Source organism: Tamandua tetradactyla, chromosome 8 (assembly GCF_023851605.1).
Source record: "Tamandua tetradactyla isolate mTamTet1 chromosome 8, mTamTet1.pri, whole genome shotgun sequence".
Taxonomy (NCBI): Eukaryota; Metazoa; Chordata; class Mammalia; order Pilosa; family Myrmecophagidae; genus Tamandua; species Tamandua tetradactyla.
The window spans coordinates 26466476-26484696 of NC_135334.1; the positions used below are offsets into that span (position 1 = coordinate 26466476).

Consider the following 18221-nt stretch of genomic DNA (forward strand, 5'->3'; position numbering starts at 1 on the left):
GATTGGGCACATGCTCATGTAATTCTCTGGTCTTACCATGTCCCCATCATCCAGAGGCAGGTGGGTTGACAGAATGTTGGAATGACCTTTTGAAGACCCAATTATGATGCCAACTAGGTGGCAATACCTTGCAGGACTGGGACAGCATTCTCCACAAGGCTATGTATGCTCTGAATCAGTGTCTACCCTATGGTGCTGTTTCTCCCATAGCCAGGATTCATGGGTCCAGGAATCAAAGGGTGGGTATGGGAGCAGTACCACTCACTATCACCCTTAATGATCCACTAGGAAAATTTTTGCTTCCTGTCCCTGAAACCTTAAGCTCTACTGGTCTACAGGTCTTAGTTCCAAAAGGAGGAGTACTCCTTCCAGGAGACACAACAGTGATTCCATTGAACTGGAAATTTTGACTGTCACCTGGCCACTTTGGGCTTCTCATGCCATTGAATCAGCAGGCACAAAAGGGGATTACTGTTCTGTCTGGGTTAATTGATCCTGACTTTCAAGAGGAAATAGGATGCAGCTACACAATGGAGATAAAGAAGAGTTTTCCTGAAATACAGGAGATCCCTAAGGCATCTCTTACGGCTACCATACCCTGTGATTAAAGTCAATGGAAAACTGCAACAAACAAATCCAGGCAGGACTACCAATGGCCCAGAAACTTCAGGAATGAAGGTTTGGGTCCCCCACCTGGCAAAGAAATATGACCAGCTGAAGTGATTGCTGAGGGTAAAGGGAATAGAGAATGAGTAGTAGAAGAAGGTAGTGATAAATATGAACTACAACCACATGACTAGTTACAGAAAAAAATGACTGTGATTGTACGAATATTTCCTCCCTGTTTTGTTATGAGTATGTTTGTACATAAGCAAATATTTTGTTTTCCTCTTATCATATGGAATTAGTTGTATTATTCATGTTGTAATATTTAAGTCAGAGGATATGAATTTTAAGAGTGAATGTTACCTAAGGACTTGCATGCTACTCTGGAAGAGATGTAGTGTGTTTCCAGTTGAATGCAAGTCAGTAGAGTATTGTTAGGCAAAACATGTATGGTATTGTGTTCTATGTGGAAAGTAAGCGTGTTTCAAGGTGATGTATATAATAGCTACCAAGTTGACAGAGGTTGGACTAAGATGGTTAGGTTCTGGTGTCAACTTGGCCAAATGATTATGCCCAGTTGTCTGGTCAGGCAAGCACTGCCCTGACTGTTGCTGCAAGGATATTTCATGACTGGCTGATTAAATCATCTGTCAGTTGATTGTGTCTATGGCTGATTACATCTGAGATTAACTAAGGTGTATCTCCCACAATGAAATAATTTGATCATTTGGAAGCTATTAAGGGAGAAGACTCCTTCACTGCTTCTTCAGCCAGCAAGCCTCTCCCATACAGTTTGTCCAAACCCTTTGTCAGAACTGCCAGCCTCACAGCTTGCCCTACAGATTTTGGACTCTTCCATTACCACTTTGCATGAGACACCTTTATAATTCTTATATTTACAGATCTCTCCAGTTAACCCAGTTTCTCTAGAGAACCCTGACTAACTGGTTTACCTAGCCCCATTCCCCACTTCACCCCTGTTTTCCTGTCCCCATTTATATACACACACATATAAAAGTTTGAAAAAAAAATGTGGATCACAGAAAGGGTAAGATCTTTGAAGTGGGAAGAATTAGGTCATCTTTCATCCACTGGAGTAAAGAAATAGAATATATGTATTTATTCATCCATCAGATTGAACTCTACTCTCTGCTGGCACTTTGGTATATGTTAGGGAGACACCAGTGGACCAGGCAAATGCATTACCTCTCTTCATAAGGTTTACATTGCTTTAGAAAGCAAGTTTCTGGGAAAATTTGAAGGTAAACATAGCAGGAAACATGGATCAAGAGAGAAGCCAGAGGCACTGTGATAAGAGGCCTCACATCATGGTAAGAAGCCTGGACTCTGAAGGTAAGTGATGGGGTAACAACAAAGGATTTTAAGCAGTGAGGCAATTGCATTTACATTTAGAAAGGGGTCTCTTGTGGTTGTGTTGAAGATTAAAGTGAGATAAAACTGATACAGGCTAGTCAGTTGGAGGCTTATGGTAATACAAGAAAAAGAAAGTGTGAACTTGAATTGGTGATTTGGGAGCAAAAGAGGAAACAGAATTTGCAGATATAGTTTGAATCTAAAATTTCAGGACACTTTGCATGTGGCAGATACATGTAGCACTAGCCTGGATTTCAAATACTTTCAGCCGGTTGGACTGTCTTCCCAAATCATGCCCAATATTATGGCCACAATAACAGTTCTCAGTTGTTGAAAATTAAAAATCATCCTTCATACACAAACAGGTATTTCATGTTACCTGTATCGTATCAAAAGATAGCAGGCTAATTTATTGTCCAATTTTTTTGAAGGTCCAATGTGGGAGTCGAAATGATGAAGGCTCTTAAAGGCATTGATGTCTCCGAATGTAACAGTAAGTCTCCTCTGTCCTATGCAACGTGTTGCTTGGCCTGGATGGTCTTTTATGGGAACGTCTATCAGTATTAATTCTAGTATCATAGTTGTCCTGGAGCACAGGTCCTAGCAGCCTCTGTGGTGTTAATCACCTTGTATTTTGAAGAGAGAAATCAATTCCAGGGAATTAGTTCAAATTCTGTTTATAACAGATTTCATCTTGATTTATTCAAAAGGGAAAATATGAGTATCCTGTTTTCACTATTAAACATGGGAGTCCATCTCTTAAAGCCAATCATGGGGCACTGTGCAAACCTCTTTGATGAATATCCACAACTTCAAAGCAGGGACATTTTTTTAAATGCAATTTTATTGAGATATTTTATATATACAGATACCATATAATCATCCAGGTTTTGCAATAAGTGGTTCACAGTATAACCACCTAGCTGTGCATTCATCATCACAATAGATTTTGAACATTTGCATTACTCCAAAACAAAAATAAGAATAAAAGTGAAAAGAACATCTAAAACATTCCAATCCTCCCTCCCCCCTATTATTTATGTATTTTATGTATTTTTTTTTTTTTACTTATCTGTCCATACACTGGATAAAGGGAGTGTCAGTCACAAAGTTTTCACAATCACATGGTTACACTTTAAAAGCTCTATAATTATTAAGTCATCTTCAAGAATCAAGGCTATTGGTATTTCCCTCTAGCTATTCCAATACACCAAAAACTGAAAAAGGATGTCTATACACTGCATAAGAATAGCCTCCAGAAAGACCTCTGAGCTCTAATTGAAATCTGTCAAATAGAAACTTTATGTTGTTTCATTTCTCTTCCCCATTTTGGTCGAGAAGGCTTTCTTACTCCCATGATATCAGGGACACGCTCATCCCCAGGAGTCTAGTCCCATGTTGCCAGGGAGATTTACACCCCTGGTAGTCATGCCCTACCTAAGTAAGTTCATCTGTGGAGTTGGCTTAGAGGCCACATCTGAACAACGAAAGACAGAATCTTTTCTCCTGGTAATCTATGCTCTCAAATTCAATTCTCAGAGTTTGCTCATTATAGTTAGTCCATATTAGTGAGGCATAATAACATTTGTCTTTTCTCTTCTGGATTATTTCATTCAACATATTGTCCTCAATGTTCATTCACCTAATTGCATGCCTCCCAACTTCATTTCTTCTTGCAGCCCCTGAATAGTCCATGTATGTTGTTCTAGTTTGAAAGATGCTGGAATGCCATATACCAGAAACAGAATGGCTTTTAAAAAGGGGCATTTAATAAATTGCAAGTTTATGTGTTCTAAGGCTTTGAAAATATCCAAATTAAAGCAAGGCTATAGAAATGTCCAATCTAAGGCATCCAGGGTGTGCCAGTTTGAATCTGTGGTGGACCCCAGCAAAGCCATGTCCTTTAATCCTCATTCAATATGGCTGGGTGGGAGCATTTTAATTGTTCCCATGGAGATGTTGCCCACTCAATTGTGAGTGGTAACTTTTGATTAGATGATTTCCATGGAGGTATGTCTCCACCCATTGAAGGTGGAGTTGCTTGCTGGAATCCTTTAAAAGAGGAAACATTTTGGAGAGACCCCTTTTGGTAGAGCCACGAGAAAGCCAGCAGATGCCACCAAGTTCACCATGTGCCCTGCCAGCTGAGAGAGAAACATTGAATATCATCAGCCTTCTTGAACCATGGTGTCTTTCCCTGGATGCCTTAAATTGGACATTTCTATAGAGTTGTTTTAATTGAGACATTTTCTCAGCCTTAGAACTGTAAACTTGTAACTTATTAAATTCCCCTTTTTAAAAGCCATTCTGCTTCTGGTATATTGCATTCTGGCAGCTAGCAAACTAGAACACAGGGAAAGAAACCTTAGTTCAGGAAGGTCGATGATGTTCAGGGTTTCCCTCTCAACTGGAAAGGCACATGAAGAACATGGAGATGTCTGCTAGCTTTCTCTCCAAGTTTCTTGTTTCATGAAACTCCCCCAAGGACTTTTTACTTCTTCATCTCCAAAAGTCTTGGACTGCGTGGGCTCTAAAGCTTTTATCCAAAATAGTTCCTTCTTAAAGGGCTCCAGTAAGCAAATCCTACCTTGAATGGTGGAGACACATCCCCATGGAAACCATTTAATCAAAAGTTACCACCCACAATTGGGTGGCTGACATCTCCATGGAAACAATCAAAAAGCTCCTACCCAGCAATATTGAATGAGGATTAAAGAGCTTAGCTTTTCTGGGATACACAGATTCAAACTGGCACATGTATATACACCACAGTTCCTCCTTCCATTCTTCAGTGCGTGTATCCTTAGGTCTCTTCCATCCTTGCAATTTGGGAACACTGCTTCTACAAACACCAGTGTGTAACTGTCTATTCGTGTACCTGCTCTCAGTTCCTCCAAGTATACACCTAACTACGGGATCATGCAGGATCATACGGCAACCCCACCTCTAGCCTCCTGTGGAGCCACCACACTGCCTTCCAGAGGGACTGCACCTGATTTTGGCTTCCTATTTCCCTGTTGGTATAACCTCCTTTTAGTTGATGCTCTCAGCAATTTTTATATGGAATTTCCATTTTATTAAATGTATTTTAATGGTAAGCACAAAGCCACATTACTTATGAAAGAGTGATGCTTATATTAGTTAAGCTTTAAAATAACTTGCTACATAGCCCATCTTGGTTTACCAATAGCCTTCATATGAGATTGAGTTTAATTCATAATGAATTATTGCCTATTATGTATTAATTCATTCAGCAAATGTTTATTGAGGGGCTAATAGCTCAAACAGAGGGCATTTGGAGAAATTAAGGGCAAATAAAAAAGAATAAGTGTTCCTCAACTTTGCAGTCTTTAAGTCATACAAACTAACAACTCTGTGAAGAAAGTAAAAAGGCAGGAGGGTTTATATTAAAGTTGGTATTGAGTTAGCCCTGAAGGATGTTTATATAGTCAGAACATGAGGTGAAAGAGCAACCTTAGAAAGAGGTTTTAAAAGTGGCCAGATTTAGCTGAGAAAGATACAGGATGCCCACAAAATTTGAGTTTTCTCTAACTGCCTATACACATACACACTAATATAAAGGGAAAATATTGCATAGGTCATACTTATACTAAAAAATTATTCCTTGTCAAAAAATAATTCAAATTTAACTTGGAATCCTGTATCTTTATCTGAAAACTCTAGCATGAGCATAATTATCATGAAGTTTGTTTGATAGGCTAGTGGGAGTGAGCATATGGTGGAATGGAGCAAAAGATGAGGCCAAAAAGAGAGGAAGAAACTAGGTCTTGGGGGTTCTCAAGTGCCATGCTAAGGATTCTAGCATTTATTCAGAGGCTTTCAAAAGCCATACAGACCAACTGAGAAGAATGATATGATCCACTCTATGCTTTATAAAGCTAATTCAGAATTTAACATAATGTGTGTAATCTATAGAAAGACAATTTAAAATGTTACTAAAGGATATAAAATAAAACCAAAATAAAGAGGAAAAATACCTTGTTTTTGCATGGGATCACATGATATTGAAAAGATATTAATTATGTCTGTATTAGTTTTTTATTGCTACTGTAACAAACTACAAAAAACTCAGTAGCTTAAAAATATCAAAAATTTATTACCTAACAGTTCTGTAGAGCAGAAATCTGAGACCAATCTCAGTGAGCTAAAATCAAGGTGTCAGCAGGACTACTACATTCCTTTCTGAAGGCTGGAGAGGAAAAATCCATTACCTTGCCTTTTTCAGCTTTTAGAGACAACCCATATTCTTTGTAGCTTCTTTCCTTCATTTTCAAAACCAGCAACAGCAGGTCAAGTTGTCACCTCACATCTCTCTGATCCACTCTTTTACCTTCCTCTTTCACTTTTAAGGACTCATGGGATTAGACTGGGTACACAGATAATCTCCCCACTCTAATGTCCATATCCTTAATCACATCTGGAAAATCTCTCTTACCATGGAAGGTAATGTTCACAAGTTCTGAGAATTAGGATATGGACATCTTGGGAGGGGTCATTAGTCTGCCTACCATGATCTCTAAACTAATAAATAAATATAATTAAATTCTAATGCTATTACTCACATACCGTTAAAAATACTCAAGCTTATTGTAAATTCTTAAGCAAAATAAACATGCAAGGATAACCATAAAGTTAATTTGTTATGTATTTTAAATAGTCCTGTAGAGCAAACTAATGACACCTGGCAAAATGAATACTCTGATACATAAATTTTATACAAGATATGGTTTACAATAATAAATTCAAATGCCATCTTCTCACCAAAGATGCCAGTACATATTAGGATGAGGGATAATTGAAAAGCATAGCTTTCAAGTCCCCAGGGTCATGGTATTCAACCATCCAGGGTGGAATCCTACCAAGCCTCATAGAATCCCAATCATGTTGCACTGAAATTCCACATAATTAACTTACAGCATTATGAAAATTCCCTTTAGCAAGCAACATCCCCAGGACTTAATGGCTTGATTCCAGCTGCAACTTACAATTCTGCCAGCAGCAGAATATGCCACTTTATCTACCGGTCACATAATTTAAAATAGGTCCCACAACTGTGCAGACAAACATATAATGATGACTCTTCTGTGGACACAGGCAACCAGACTACACAGCCCATAAAGGGCTACGCACAAGGGAGAAGCAGAGATTGCTAGCATTCCCTCAATGTCCTTTCCTTTTAGTCATTTCTCTTTAGTACAGAACACCATAATTTTAGCTGGACCCATGACCACCTAAAGGTCGCAGCCTTCCTTGCAGTGAGTTGTGGCCATGACTAGATCTTTGCCAGGAATTTGTAGGGAAGATAAATGAGAAGCTTCTAGGTCATGCCCATAAAAGTGTAACAACATGCTCTCCCCTTCCTTTTCTCTCCTTCCTACTGGTGTATGGTGGGAGATGAAGGAGCCGTGAGAGATCATGAGATTGAAAACATATGTTGACAAGGGCAGAGCTACAAGACAGAGGAACCAGAGTCCCTGACACCATGCAACATCATAGTAGCCCTGTCTAATCACTGTAGGGCTTTTATGTGAGGGAGAAATAAACCTGTATCGTTTTAAAGCCACTATTATTTTCAGCATTCAAATGTGTTTATAGAATGTGGTATTAGTTTAGGATTGCTGGTGTAACAAACCCTAAATACAAGGTGTTAGCTCAGTCATGGTGGCACAGTCGGAAGAAACACAGCAAGTGAGAAATCTAGTGATTTTGTTATGTTTTGGCAGAATATATGGCAAACTGCTACCTGTGATACCTTGGAAAGTAGACTGTGTCAATAGAGTCTTTAATTCTGATAGAACTTAATGGAAAGTTTTGAGTATTTTTTTGTGATGGCTACTTCAAGCCACTCTTAGCAAAGTGTTATTTTTAAAAGTTTAATTATAAGCTAGATATTTTACACAATTTGAAGTTTTAAAAATGTACACATTATATTTTGTTATTTAAAAAAAAAATGGAAAATTTAAGATGATTCCTTCGTAAACGGAGCAAAGGCAGGTTATTTGATACAAGGACACCAGCTAGCAGACCATTAATGTTATTAAGGTTAGAGACAAGTGTCTAAGTTACTACAAAATCAGTAATAATGGGGGGGAAAAGACTATAAAAATTTAGCTAATGGCCAGGTTTTGTAGAAAAGGAACAGGGAAGGAGTCAAAATGACTCAAAATTTCTCAAAAGAATGGGTACATGTGCCCAAAACGATGCTGGTGATCAAAGAATAGGAAGGGAAGGAGGTAGAAAATAGCATTTAGAGAAAGAAAGGAAAAGACCAGGAAAGGGAAGTACAAAAAAAGAAGTTTGGATGTTTCCAAAATAACTTACGCCAATAAAATCACTTACTACAGTCTTCTCTGTTACCAGAGAGTGAAGTGATAAAAGAGAAATGCCAAATTGGAATGAAGATTCCTGTCCCCAGTGGTTATTCTTTGAAAGGAAGGTGGATGACAACATTTTGCAACCAGACTCAGTTAAATACAATCAGGATAAATGAATGTTTGAAAGGAAAACTCGTTTACCTCCTGGGAGACTCTACGCTCCGTCAGTGGATCTACTACTTACCGAAAGTTGTAAAAAGTATGTAGTAATTTTATATTGTTTTAGAAACTCTGGCTGAGTTATAAAGAGTTTTGAAAGAGGTCTCTACTCTCTGTTGCGGGCTATTCATTTGGTTACAACTTCATTGACTCTTCTGAATTTGAGCCTTTAAAGGCCTAAGAGGATTAAGACCCAACAGGGGCATGCCTGAACTGAAATACCCTACTCAAAAGGTCCCACCCACAATAGATCTACACTCACAGTAATGAATTAGCTTTAATAGCATGATCTTTTCTGGGATCCATAAAACCTCCAAACCATCAGGAGCCTTTTTATTTAAAATAAATTTTATTTCCTGGGCAGGCAATGGTGACTCAGTGGCTGAGCTCTTGCCAGCCATGCCAGAGACCCGGGTTCAATTCCCAGTGCCTGCCCATGTGAAGAATAATAATAAAATTTTAAAAATAAAAATAAAATAAAATAAATTTTATTTCCTATTTCATAAGAAAAGTTATTACTCCTTATAAATTCCAAGGAAAACATTGTATGTTAATTGACATTTAAATATGAACTGGTGCTCTACCCTAGGAGGCAGAAATATTCCATTCAGAAATAATCTGGGTCGATGAGTATTTAAATGATAGGATTTGCTTTTGAAAATATTAATCATTGTCTCCTAGTTAAAAGATCTATTTTTTTTTTATCAGCACTAAAATTTTTTGATCTTCATGGAACTGGACCTTTTAAGAAACACTTGCTTCTGGATGCAGAAAAACATACTCAGATTCAGTGGAAAAAACATAGCTATCCTTTTATAACTCTTCAGCTGTATTCTGTGATAGATGAGGATTATATCCCTCGGGAAATTGACCGGATAACAGGAGACAAAAACACAGCCATTGTCATCACCCTTGGCCAGCACTTTAGACCCTTCCCCATTGACATTTTCATTCGTAGAGCCATCAATATCCGGAAGGCTATTGAACGGCTTTTCTTAAGAAGCCCAGGCACTAAAGTGATCCTTAAGACAGAAAACATCAGGGAGATGCATACAGAAACAGAGAGGTTTGGAGACTTCCATGGCTACATTCAGTATCTTACCATGAAGGATATTCTCCAAGATCTCAACGTGGGTATCATTGATGCCTGGGACATGACCATTGCATATGGCACCAATAATGTCCACCCACCCGATCATGTGATTGGACAGCAGATTAGCATGTTCTTAAACTACATCTGCTAAAAGATAAAGATAGAAAATCAGCAGGAACCATCTCTGCAAACAAATAAGTTTCATTTGTTTTAGGGAAAAAGAAAATAAAATATAAAGGTATCTATCTGTGCAGGGTGGTCACTTAAGAACAAAGTAAACCAAAAGAGGACAGAAAGCTAAGAGAACCAGGCCTGAAGAATGATCATGCCTGGAGCTTGCCTATATATGATAATAACATTCCTATTTTTTAAGCATCAGGTCACAATTTCTGCTACTTGCGACTGAAAGCTTCTCACCTGATAACATTATTTGGATAAAAGAAATTAAAAACAGGTCTCTGTAAAGGGTCAGATAGTAAATGTTTTAAGCTTGCAAGCCACAGTCTCTGTGGGTCCTGACTTAACTGCTCTGGAGCAAAACTCTGGGCTTCATCTCTTAGCTTAGCATCTCATGGAAAGGTACAAAGTGGTGTCTGCTGGGCCCTAGTTCCTGTCTAACTCCTGTCAGCTCTCTCAGGTTCTGGCATCTCCTGGGGCTTCCGCATTTCCAAATGTCTGTGTCTAATGCATTCTCCATTAACACTCCAAGCATCTCCAAATGTTTGCCTCTATGTTGGCTCTTTTAAGGTTCCTAGTAAACTAATCAAGACCCACCTTGAATGGGCAGAGTCTCATCTCCATCTAATCAAAAAGTCACACCCACAATTGAGTGTGTTATGTCTCCATAGAAACAACTGATCAAACGGTTCCACCCTACACAGTAAGTTTGGCCTCACAAGATTGGATCAGAACTGAAAGAAAACGGCTTTCTTAAGGTACATGAAAGTTTCAAACTAGCACAGTGCCTGTGGTGGTTTGAAATTGTATATAACCAAAAAAAAAAAAAAAAAAAACATGCTCTAAAGTTAATCCTTTCCTATGGATGTGAACCCATTTTAAGAGGACCTTTGAATGGGGCTACTTCAGTTAAGGTGTGACCCACCTCATTCGGGATGGATCTTAACCCTCTTACTGGAGTCCTCTATAAATGAGATGAATACAGAGAGAGAACCATGGCAGCAAGAAGCTGAAAGCTATGAAACCTGGAAGAGAAGTGAGAGACCAGCAGGTGGCGCATGTGCCTTACCGTGAGGCAGAGGAGCCAGGAATCACTGGCAGCTTATCTTCAGGATGAAAGCATTGCCTTGATGATGCCTTTATTTGCACAGTCTCACGGCCTCAAAATGTAAGCTAATAAATTCTTGTTGTAAAGCAACTCATTTCATTGTATCTGCTTTCAGCAGCCTAACAAGCTGAAACAGGGCTCCAACGCAAGCTCAATATATCAAAATCAAGCTTCCCTCACAGGAGCATTAGCCAAATAGACATCACATTAAAACTGTATAGTATCTCTGCATGAAGACCTTTTGTTACATCTAATGCTAGAAATTTGGCATTTTTTGAACAAGCGTACATGTATCTTTTAAAATCTTTATCATTGTAAAACATGCCATATGTTCAGAAATGTGGACTCAGCTAAAAAATACAGCTCGGTTGGTTGCTTAATATGTGCAGGATGTTTAGGTTTAATTTAAAAGTTTGGAAATGGACAGAGGTGAGGGTAGCACATAATTGTGAAAATAATTAACAGTACTGAATAGTGTGTGAATGTCGTGGAAAAGGAAAGTTTAGAGTCATATATGGAACCAGAAGGAGAGTTGGAGGTTAAAACACAGGAATGAATAACAGTGAATCTTGCAGTGGAGAATGTCCATGATTAACTGTATGGGGGGATAAGGTTATAAGAGAATTTGGGTTCTTTTTTTATTTGTATTTCTTTTCTAGAGTGATGAAAATGTTCTAAAATTGTTCATGGCATTGCATGCACAACTATATGATGATACTGTGAGCCTGTGATTGTACACTTCAGATGGTTTGTATGGTGTGTGACTATATCTCAATAAAATGGCATTAAAAAATAGAGTTTAGTGAACTATTAAAAACAAAGGCTTGAGTAATTCACTAATTAAGAATAAATGTAACAAAAGATACACAAGATCTCTATGCCAAATACTATAAAATTTTAATGAAAGAAATTACAGAAGAGATATATATATATATGATATATCCACAAATTGAAAGACTACACAGGCATATTGATTTGATATAATTCCAATAAAAAATGGAAGAGAATGTGTGTGTATATGTTGTAATTTGACAATATGATTGTAAGCTTTCTAAGGAAATGTAAAGAGGCAAAAATAATCAAGACACTTCTGAAGAAGCTGGCAGAACTTACTTTTCCAAATCTCAAGACTTATTTTAAAGCTATGGAATTAAGAAAGTGTAGTTTTTGTGTGAAGGCAAACCGAAGACCAACAAAGCAGTATAGAAAGAACAGAAAAAAATCCTGCACATATGGACATTTAATTCATGAAAATGGAGCTCTACAGAACAGTGAAGGAAGGACAGCCATGTCCATAAATAGTTAGGTGAAAATAGGACCTCCAGGTGGCAAAAATAAAATAAAATTGGACTCCTACATTACACTATCCACACAAAAAAAATACTCCAGAGAGATTATAGACCTAATATGAAAAGCAAAGCAATAAAGCTGCTAGGTAAAGAGCATTTTTAAAATGCATTACTAAGATTAGCCAGGGCTAAGATGGCAGCTTAGCGGAGTGTGGGATTTAGTTCATCCTCCAGAGCAGCTAGTAAACAGCCAAGAACAGTACAAAACAACTTCTGGGGCCACGTCAGTGACCAGCTATGAGCCCACCCAGAACCGTGAGTTCCCAAGCCACAGTGACCAGTGCCCCTCCCCAACAGGCTGCTTCCCAGAGGGGAAAGGAAAGGGACTTTACTAGCAGCAGGGGCTGAGTGCAACCAAGCTCCAATTGTGGAATTAGCTAACAAATTGTGACTATTAAAATAGGCCCCCAGCTCAGCTAAACCTCAAGTAAAAGCATAGGTTGTGGGTTTTTGCCCTGGGGCAGAGGGGGCAGGGTTGACGGAAAAAGAAAAAAGTAAAAAAAAAAAAAAAAAACCAGAGGTTTTTTGGGATCAGATAGCACATAATACTTGAAAGGCTCTGGGCCTTGAAGGAAAGGAGGGGGCACACAGGACCTGAAGATACACACAGCAACATACCAACTTAAGCTCTTGATTGGCAAAGCCAAGTAACTGGGGTCCTGCTCTGAAAAGGATTTTTCTTTTTCATTTTCTTTTTTGTGGCTGTGTTTCCATTGCTTGACTACTCTTTAGATACAGCTGCAGGGATTCTCAGGCTCCAACTTGCCTAAGCATAGGCAGAATTAAGCTTGTTTGAGTGTTCGGATTCTGTGCCTTCCCTGGGAGAGGGGTGGGGCCCAGCTCAGGTGGATTCCCTCTCTCAAGGAATTCAGACCCCAGGATCTGGAAAAGTGAAGTGATTAAAGCCAGCCTACAACCTCTCCTGTGTCTCAACCATGCTCCCAGCAGGGAGAGTCTGCTGAAGTTAAAGGTACCGCATCACCTTATGCTGGTGGGACCCACAGGCAGAAAAGCACCACATACTAGGCAGGATAGGAAAAACACAGAGTCCAGAGGCTTCATAGGAAAGCCATTCAATCTACTGGGTTTCACCCTCATGGAAAACTGGCACAGATGACTCTTTCCTCCTGAGAGGAGACCAGTTTGGTCAGGGGAATCTGGCTGGGGCCTATAAATACATAAGTAGATACTCCTAAGGGTGCAGGGGTGAGGTGGGGGGGAGGGTGAGGCACCATACAGGCAGAGCAAGAAACAAGAAAACAAGAACTGAACAATTCTGACCTGTTAAACAAAACCTAAGCTAGAGAACTAGAATAAGCTGAAATGAATGTCATAGAACAGATAGACAACAAAGTCATCCAGCAAGAAAATCCTAGAAAAAAAGTGAAAACAATCTCCAGAATAAAGTAAGTAAGATCATTAAATGCCTAGACCCCAGCAAAAAAATAACGAATCATACTAGGAAAATTGAACATATGGCCCAGTCAAAGGAAGAAACCTGTAATTCAAATGAGATAAGAAGTTGAAACAATTAATTCAGAATGTTCAAACAGACATGGAAAACCTCATCAAAAATCAAATAAATGAATTGAGGGAGGATATAAAGAAGGCAAGGAATGAACAAGAAGAAGAAATCAAAAGTCTGGAAAAATAAATCACAGAACTTGTGGGAATGAAAGGCACAGTAGAAGAGATGTTAACAAAAAAAACAATGGAAACCTACAATGTTAGATTTCAAGAGGCAGAAGATAGGATTAGTGAACTGGAGGATGGGACATCTGAAATCCAACAAACTAAAGAAAATATAGAGAAAAGAATGGAAAAATATGAGCAGGGACTCAGGGAATTGACTGATAACATGAAGCGCATGAATATACATGTTGTGGGTGTCCCAGAAGGAGAAGAGAAGGGAAAAGGAGGAGAAAAACTAATGGAGGAAATTATCACTGAAAATTTCCCAACTCTTATGAAAGACTTAAAATTACAGATCCAAGAAGTGCAGCGTACCCCAAACATAATAGATCCAAATAGATGTACTCCAAGACACTTCCTACTCAGAATGTCAAATGTCAAAGAGAAAGAGATAATCTTGAAAGCAGCAAGAGAAAAACAATCCATCACATACAAGGTGTGCTGGTTTGGAAGGATACATGTCCCCTAGAAAAGCCATGTTTTAATGTAAATCCTATTTCATAAAGGCAGAATAATCCCTATTCAATACTGTATGTTTCAAACTGTAATCAGATTATCTCCCTGGAGATGTGATTTAATCAAGAGTGGTTGTTAAACTGGATTAGGTGACAACATGTGTCCAGCCATTTGGGTGGGTCTTAATAAGTTTCTGGAGTCCTGTAAAAGAGGAAACATTTTGGAGAATGAAAGATTCAGAGAGAGCAGAGCAGAATGATGTAGCCACGAGAAGCAGAGTCCACCAACCAGCGACCTTTGGAGATGAAGAAGAAACATGCCTCCCAGGGAGCTTTCTGAAACAGGAAGCCAGGAGTAGAAGCTAGAAGATGATGCCGTGCTCGCCATGTGCCCTTCCAGATGAGAGAGGAACCCTGACCGTGTTCACCATGTGCCTTTGCAGATGAGAGAGAAGCTCTGACTGTGTTCACCATGTGCCTTCTCACTTGAGAGAGAAACCGTGAACTTCTTCAGCCTTCTTGAACCAAGGTATCTTTCCTTGGATGCCTTAGATTGGACATTTCTATAGATTTATTTTAATTGGGACATTTTCTCGGCCTTAGAACTGTAAACTAGCAAATTATTAAATTCCCCTTTTTGAAAGCTATTCTGTTTCTGGTATATTGCATTCCTACAATTAACAAACTAGAACACAAGGGAAGCCCAATAAGACTATGCACAGATTTCTCAGCAGAAACCATGGAGGCGAGAAGACAGTGGGATGATATATTTAAATTACTAAAAGAGAAAAACTGCCAACCAAGAATTCTATAGCCAGCAAAATTGTCCTTCAAAAATGAGGGGGAATTACAACATTTTCAGACAAAAAATCACTGAGAGAATTTGTGATTAAGAGACCCACTCTGCAAGAAATACCTAAGGGAGCACTAGAGACAGATAGGAAAAGACAGGAGAGAGAAGTGCGGAGAAGAGTGTAGAAATGAAGACTATCAGTAAAGGTAAAAAGAAGAAAAATTAGACATGACATATAAAATCCAAAAGGCAAAATGGTAGAAGAAAGTACTGCCCTTATACTAAACGTTAATGGATTAAACTTCCCAATCAAAAGACATATACTGGCAGAATGGATTAATAAACAGGACCCATCTATATACTGTGTACAGGAAACACATCTTTGACCCAAGGATAAACATAGGTTGAAAGAGAAAGGTTGGGAAAAGATATTCCATGCAAATAACATTCAGAAAAAAGCAGGAGTAGCTATACTAATATCCATCAAATTGTACTTCAAATGCAAAACAGTTAAGAGACAAAGAAGAACACTATGTGTTAATAAAAGGAACAATTCAAGAAGAAGACATAAAATCATAAATATTTATGCACCGAGCCAGAATACTCCAAAATACATGAGGCAAACACTGAAAAGAGAAATAGATATATCTACCATAATAGTTGGAGATTTCAATTCCCCACTCTCATCAATGGACAGAACATCTAGACAGAGGATCAATAAAGAAACAGAGAATTTGAATAATACAATAAATGAGCTAGACTTAACATTTATAGAACATTACACCCCACAACAGCAGGATACAACATTTTCTCAAGTGCTCATGGATAATTTTCAAGGATAGAACATATACTGGGTCACAAAGCAAGTCTCAATAAATTTTAAAAGATTGAAATCATACAAAACACTTTCTCAGATCATAAAGAAATGAAGTTGGAAATCAATAATAGGCAGAGTGCCAGAAAATTCACAAATATATGGAATCTCAACAACACACTCTTAAACAACCAGTGGGTCAAGGAAGAAGTTACAAGAGAAATCAGTAAATATCTCAAGGCAAATGAAAGTGAAAACACAACATATCAAAATTTATGGGATGCAGCAAAGGCAGTGCTAGGAGGGAAATTTATTGCCCTAAATGCCTATATCAAAATAGAAGAAAGAGCAAAAATTGAGAAATTAACTATCCACTTGGAAGGACTAGAGAAAGAACAGCAAACTAACCCCAAAGCAAGCAAAAGTAAAGAAATAATGAAGATTAGAGCAGAAATAAATGAAATGAGAACAAGAAAACAATTGAGAAAATCAACAAAACCAGAAGTTTGTTCTATGAGAAAATCAATAAGATTGATGGACCCTTAACTAGGTTGACAAAAAGAAGAAGAGAGAGGTGCAAATAAATAAAATCAGAAATGGAAGAGGAGACATAACCACTGACCCTGCAGAAATAAAAGAGGTAGTGAGAGGATACTATATGCTAATAAGCTCGACAATGTAGATGAAATGGACACCTTCCTAGAAAGGTATAAACAACCAACACTGACTCAAGAAGAAATACAGCCTCAACAAACCAATCACAAGTCAATAAACTGAATCAGTCATTAAGAAGTTCCCGAAAAACAAAAGACCAGGACCAGATGGCTTCACATGTGAATTCTACGAAATATTCAATAAAGAATTAGTACCAATCCTGCCCAAACTTTTCAAAAAAATTTGAATAGGGGAGGCTACCTAACACATTCTATGAAGCCAACATCACTGTGCTGGTTTGAAAGGATGCAGATACCCTAGAAAAGCCATGTTTTAATCAAAATCCCATTTTGTAAAGGCAGAATCATCCTTATTCAATACTGTATGTTTGAATCTGTAATTAGATCATCTCCCTGGAGATGTAATCCAATATGAGTGGTTGTTAAGCTGAATTAAGTGGAGATGTGTCTCCACCCATTTGGGTGGGTCTTATTTAGTTTATTGGAATCCTATAAAAGAGGAAGCATTTTGGAAAATGAGGGAGATTCAGAGATAGAAGAGCAGAACGACATAGCCACGAGAAGCAGAGTCTACCAGCCAGCGACCTTTAGAGATGAAGAAGGAAACCGCCTCCCAGGGAGCTTCATGAAGCAGGAAGCCAGGAGAGAAAATAGCAGAGGATGCCATGTTTGCCATATGCCTTTCCAGATGAGTAAGAAACCCTGACTGTGTTCGCCACATGCCTTCTTACTTGAGAGAGAAACCCTGAACTACATCAGCCTTCTTGAACCAAGGTATCTTTCTCTGGATGCCTTTCATTGGACACTTCTATAGACTTGTTTTAATTGGGACATTTTCTTGGCCTTAGAACTGTAAACTAGCAATTTATTAAATTCCCCTTCTTAACAGTCATTCCCTTTCTGGTATATTGCATTCCAGCAGCTAGCAAACTAGAACAATCACTCTCATACCAAAGACAGACAAAGACATTACAAGAAAATAAAACTACAGACCAATCTCTCTAATGAATTATACATGCAAAACTCCTCAACAAAATTCTCGCAAATTGAATCCAGCACCACATTAAAAGAACTATACACCATGACCAAGTAGGATGCATCCCAGGTATGCAAGGACGGTTCAACATAAGAAAACCAAAGAATGTAATACACCATATCAACAAATCAAAGCAGAAAAACTGCATGATCATCTCAATTGATGCGGAAAAGGCATTTAACAAAATTCAACATCTTTTCCTGTTGAAAACACTTCAAAGGATAGGAATAGAAGAGAACTTCCTCAATATGATAAAGGGAATATATGGAAAAAACACAGTTAACATCATCATCAATGGGGAAAATCTGAAAACTTTCCCCCTAAGATCAGGAACTAGACAAGGATGTCCACTATCACCAGTGTTATTCAGCATTATGTTGTAAGATCTAGCCAGAGCAATTAGACAAGAAAAAGAAATACAAGGCATCAAAACTGGAAAGGAAGAAGTAAAACTCTCACTGTTTGCAGATGATATGATACTATATGTCGAAAACCA

At 38.3% G+C, this 18221-nt stretch overlaps 1 protein-coding gene across 8 annotated transcripts in view; it reads left to right on the forward strand.

The window, feature by feature from the left end:
* Positions 1–12463, forward strand: part of LOC143644201 (NXPE family member 1-like) — a 32928-nt gene extending 20465 nt beyond the window's left edge. For all 8 annotated transcript variants that reach the window (XM_077112859.1, XM_077112862.1, XM_077112866.1 and 5 more), the window contains 3 exons: positions 2412–2473; positions 8362–8574; positions 9243–12463. In XM_077112859.1, the coding sequence (XP_076968974.1) occupies positions 2412–2473; positions 8362–8574; positions 9243–9778 (811 nt within the window). In that variant the 3' untranslated portion in view covers positions 9779–12463. The remainder of the gene's footprint in view (positions 1–2411; positions 2474–8361; positions 8575–9242) is intronic.
* Positions 12464–18221: the final 5758 nt, after the last annotated feature.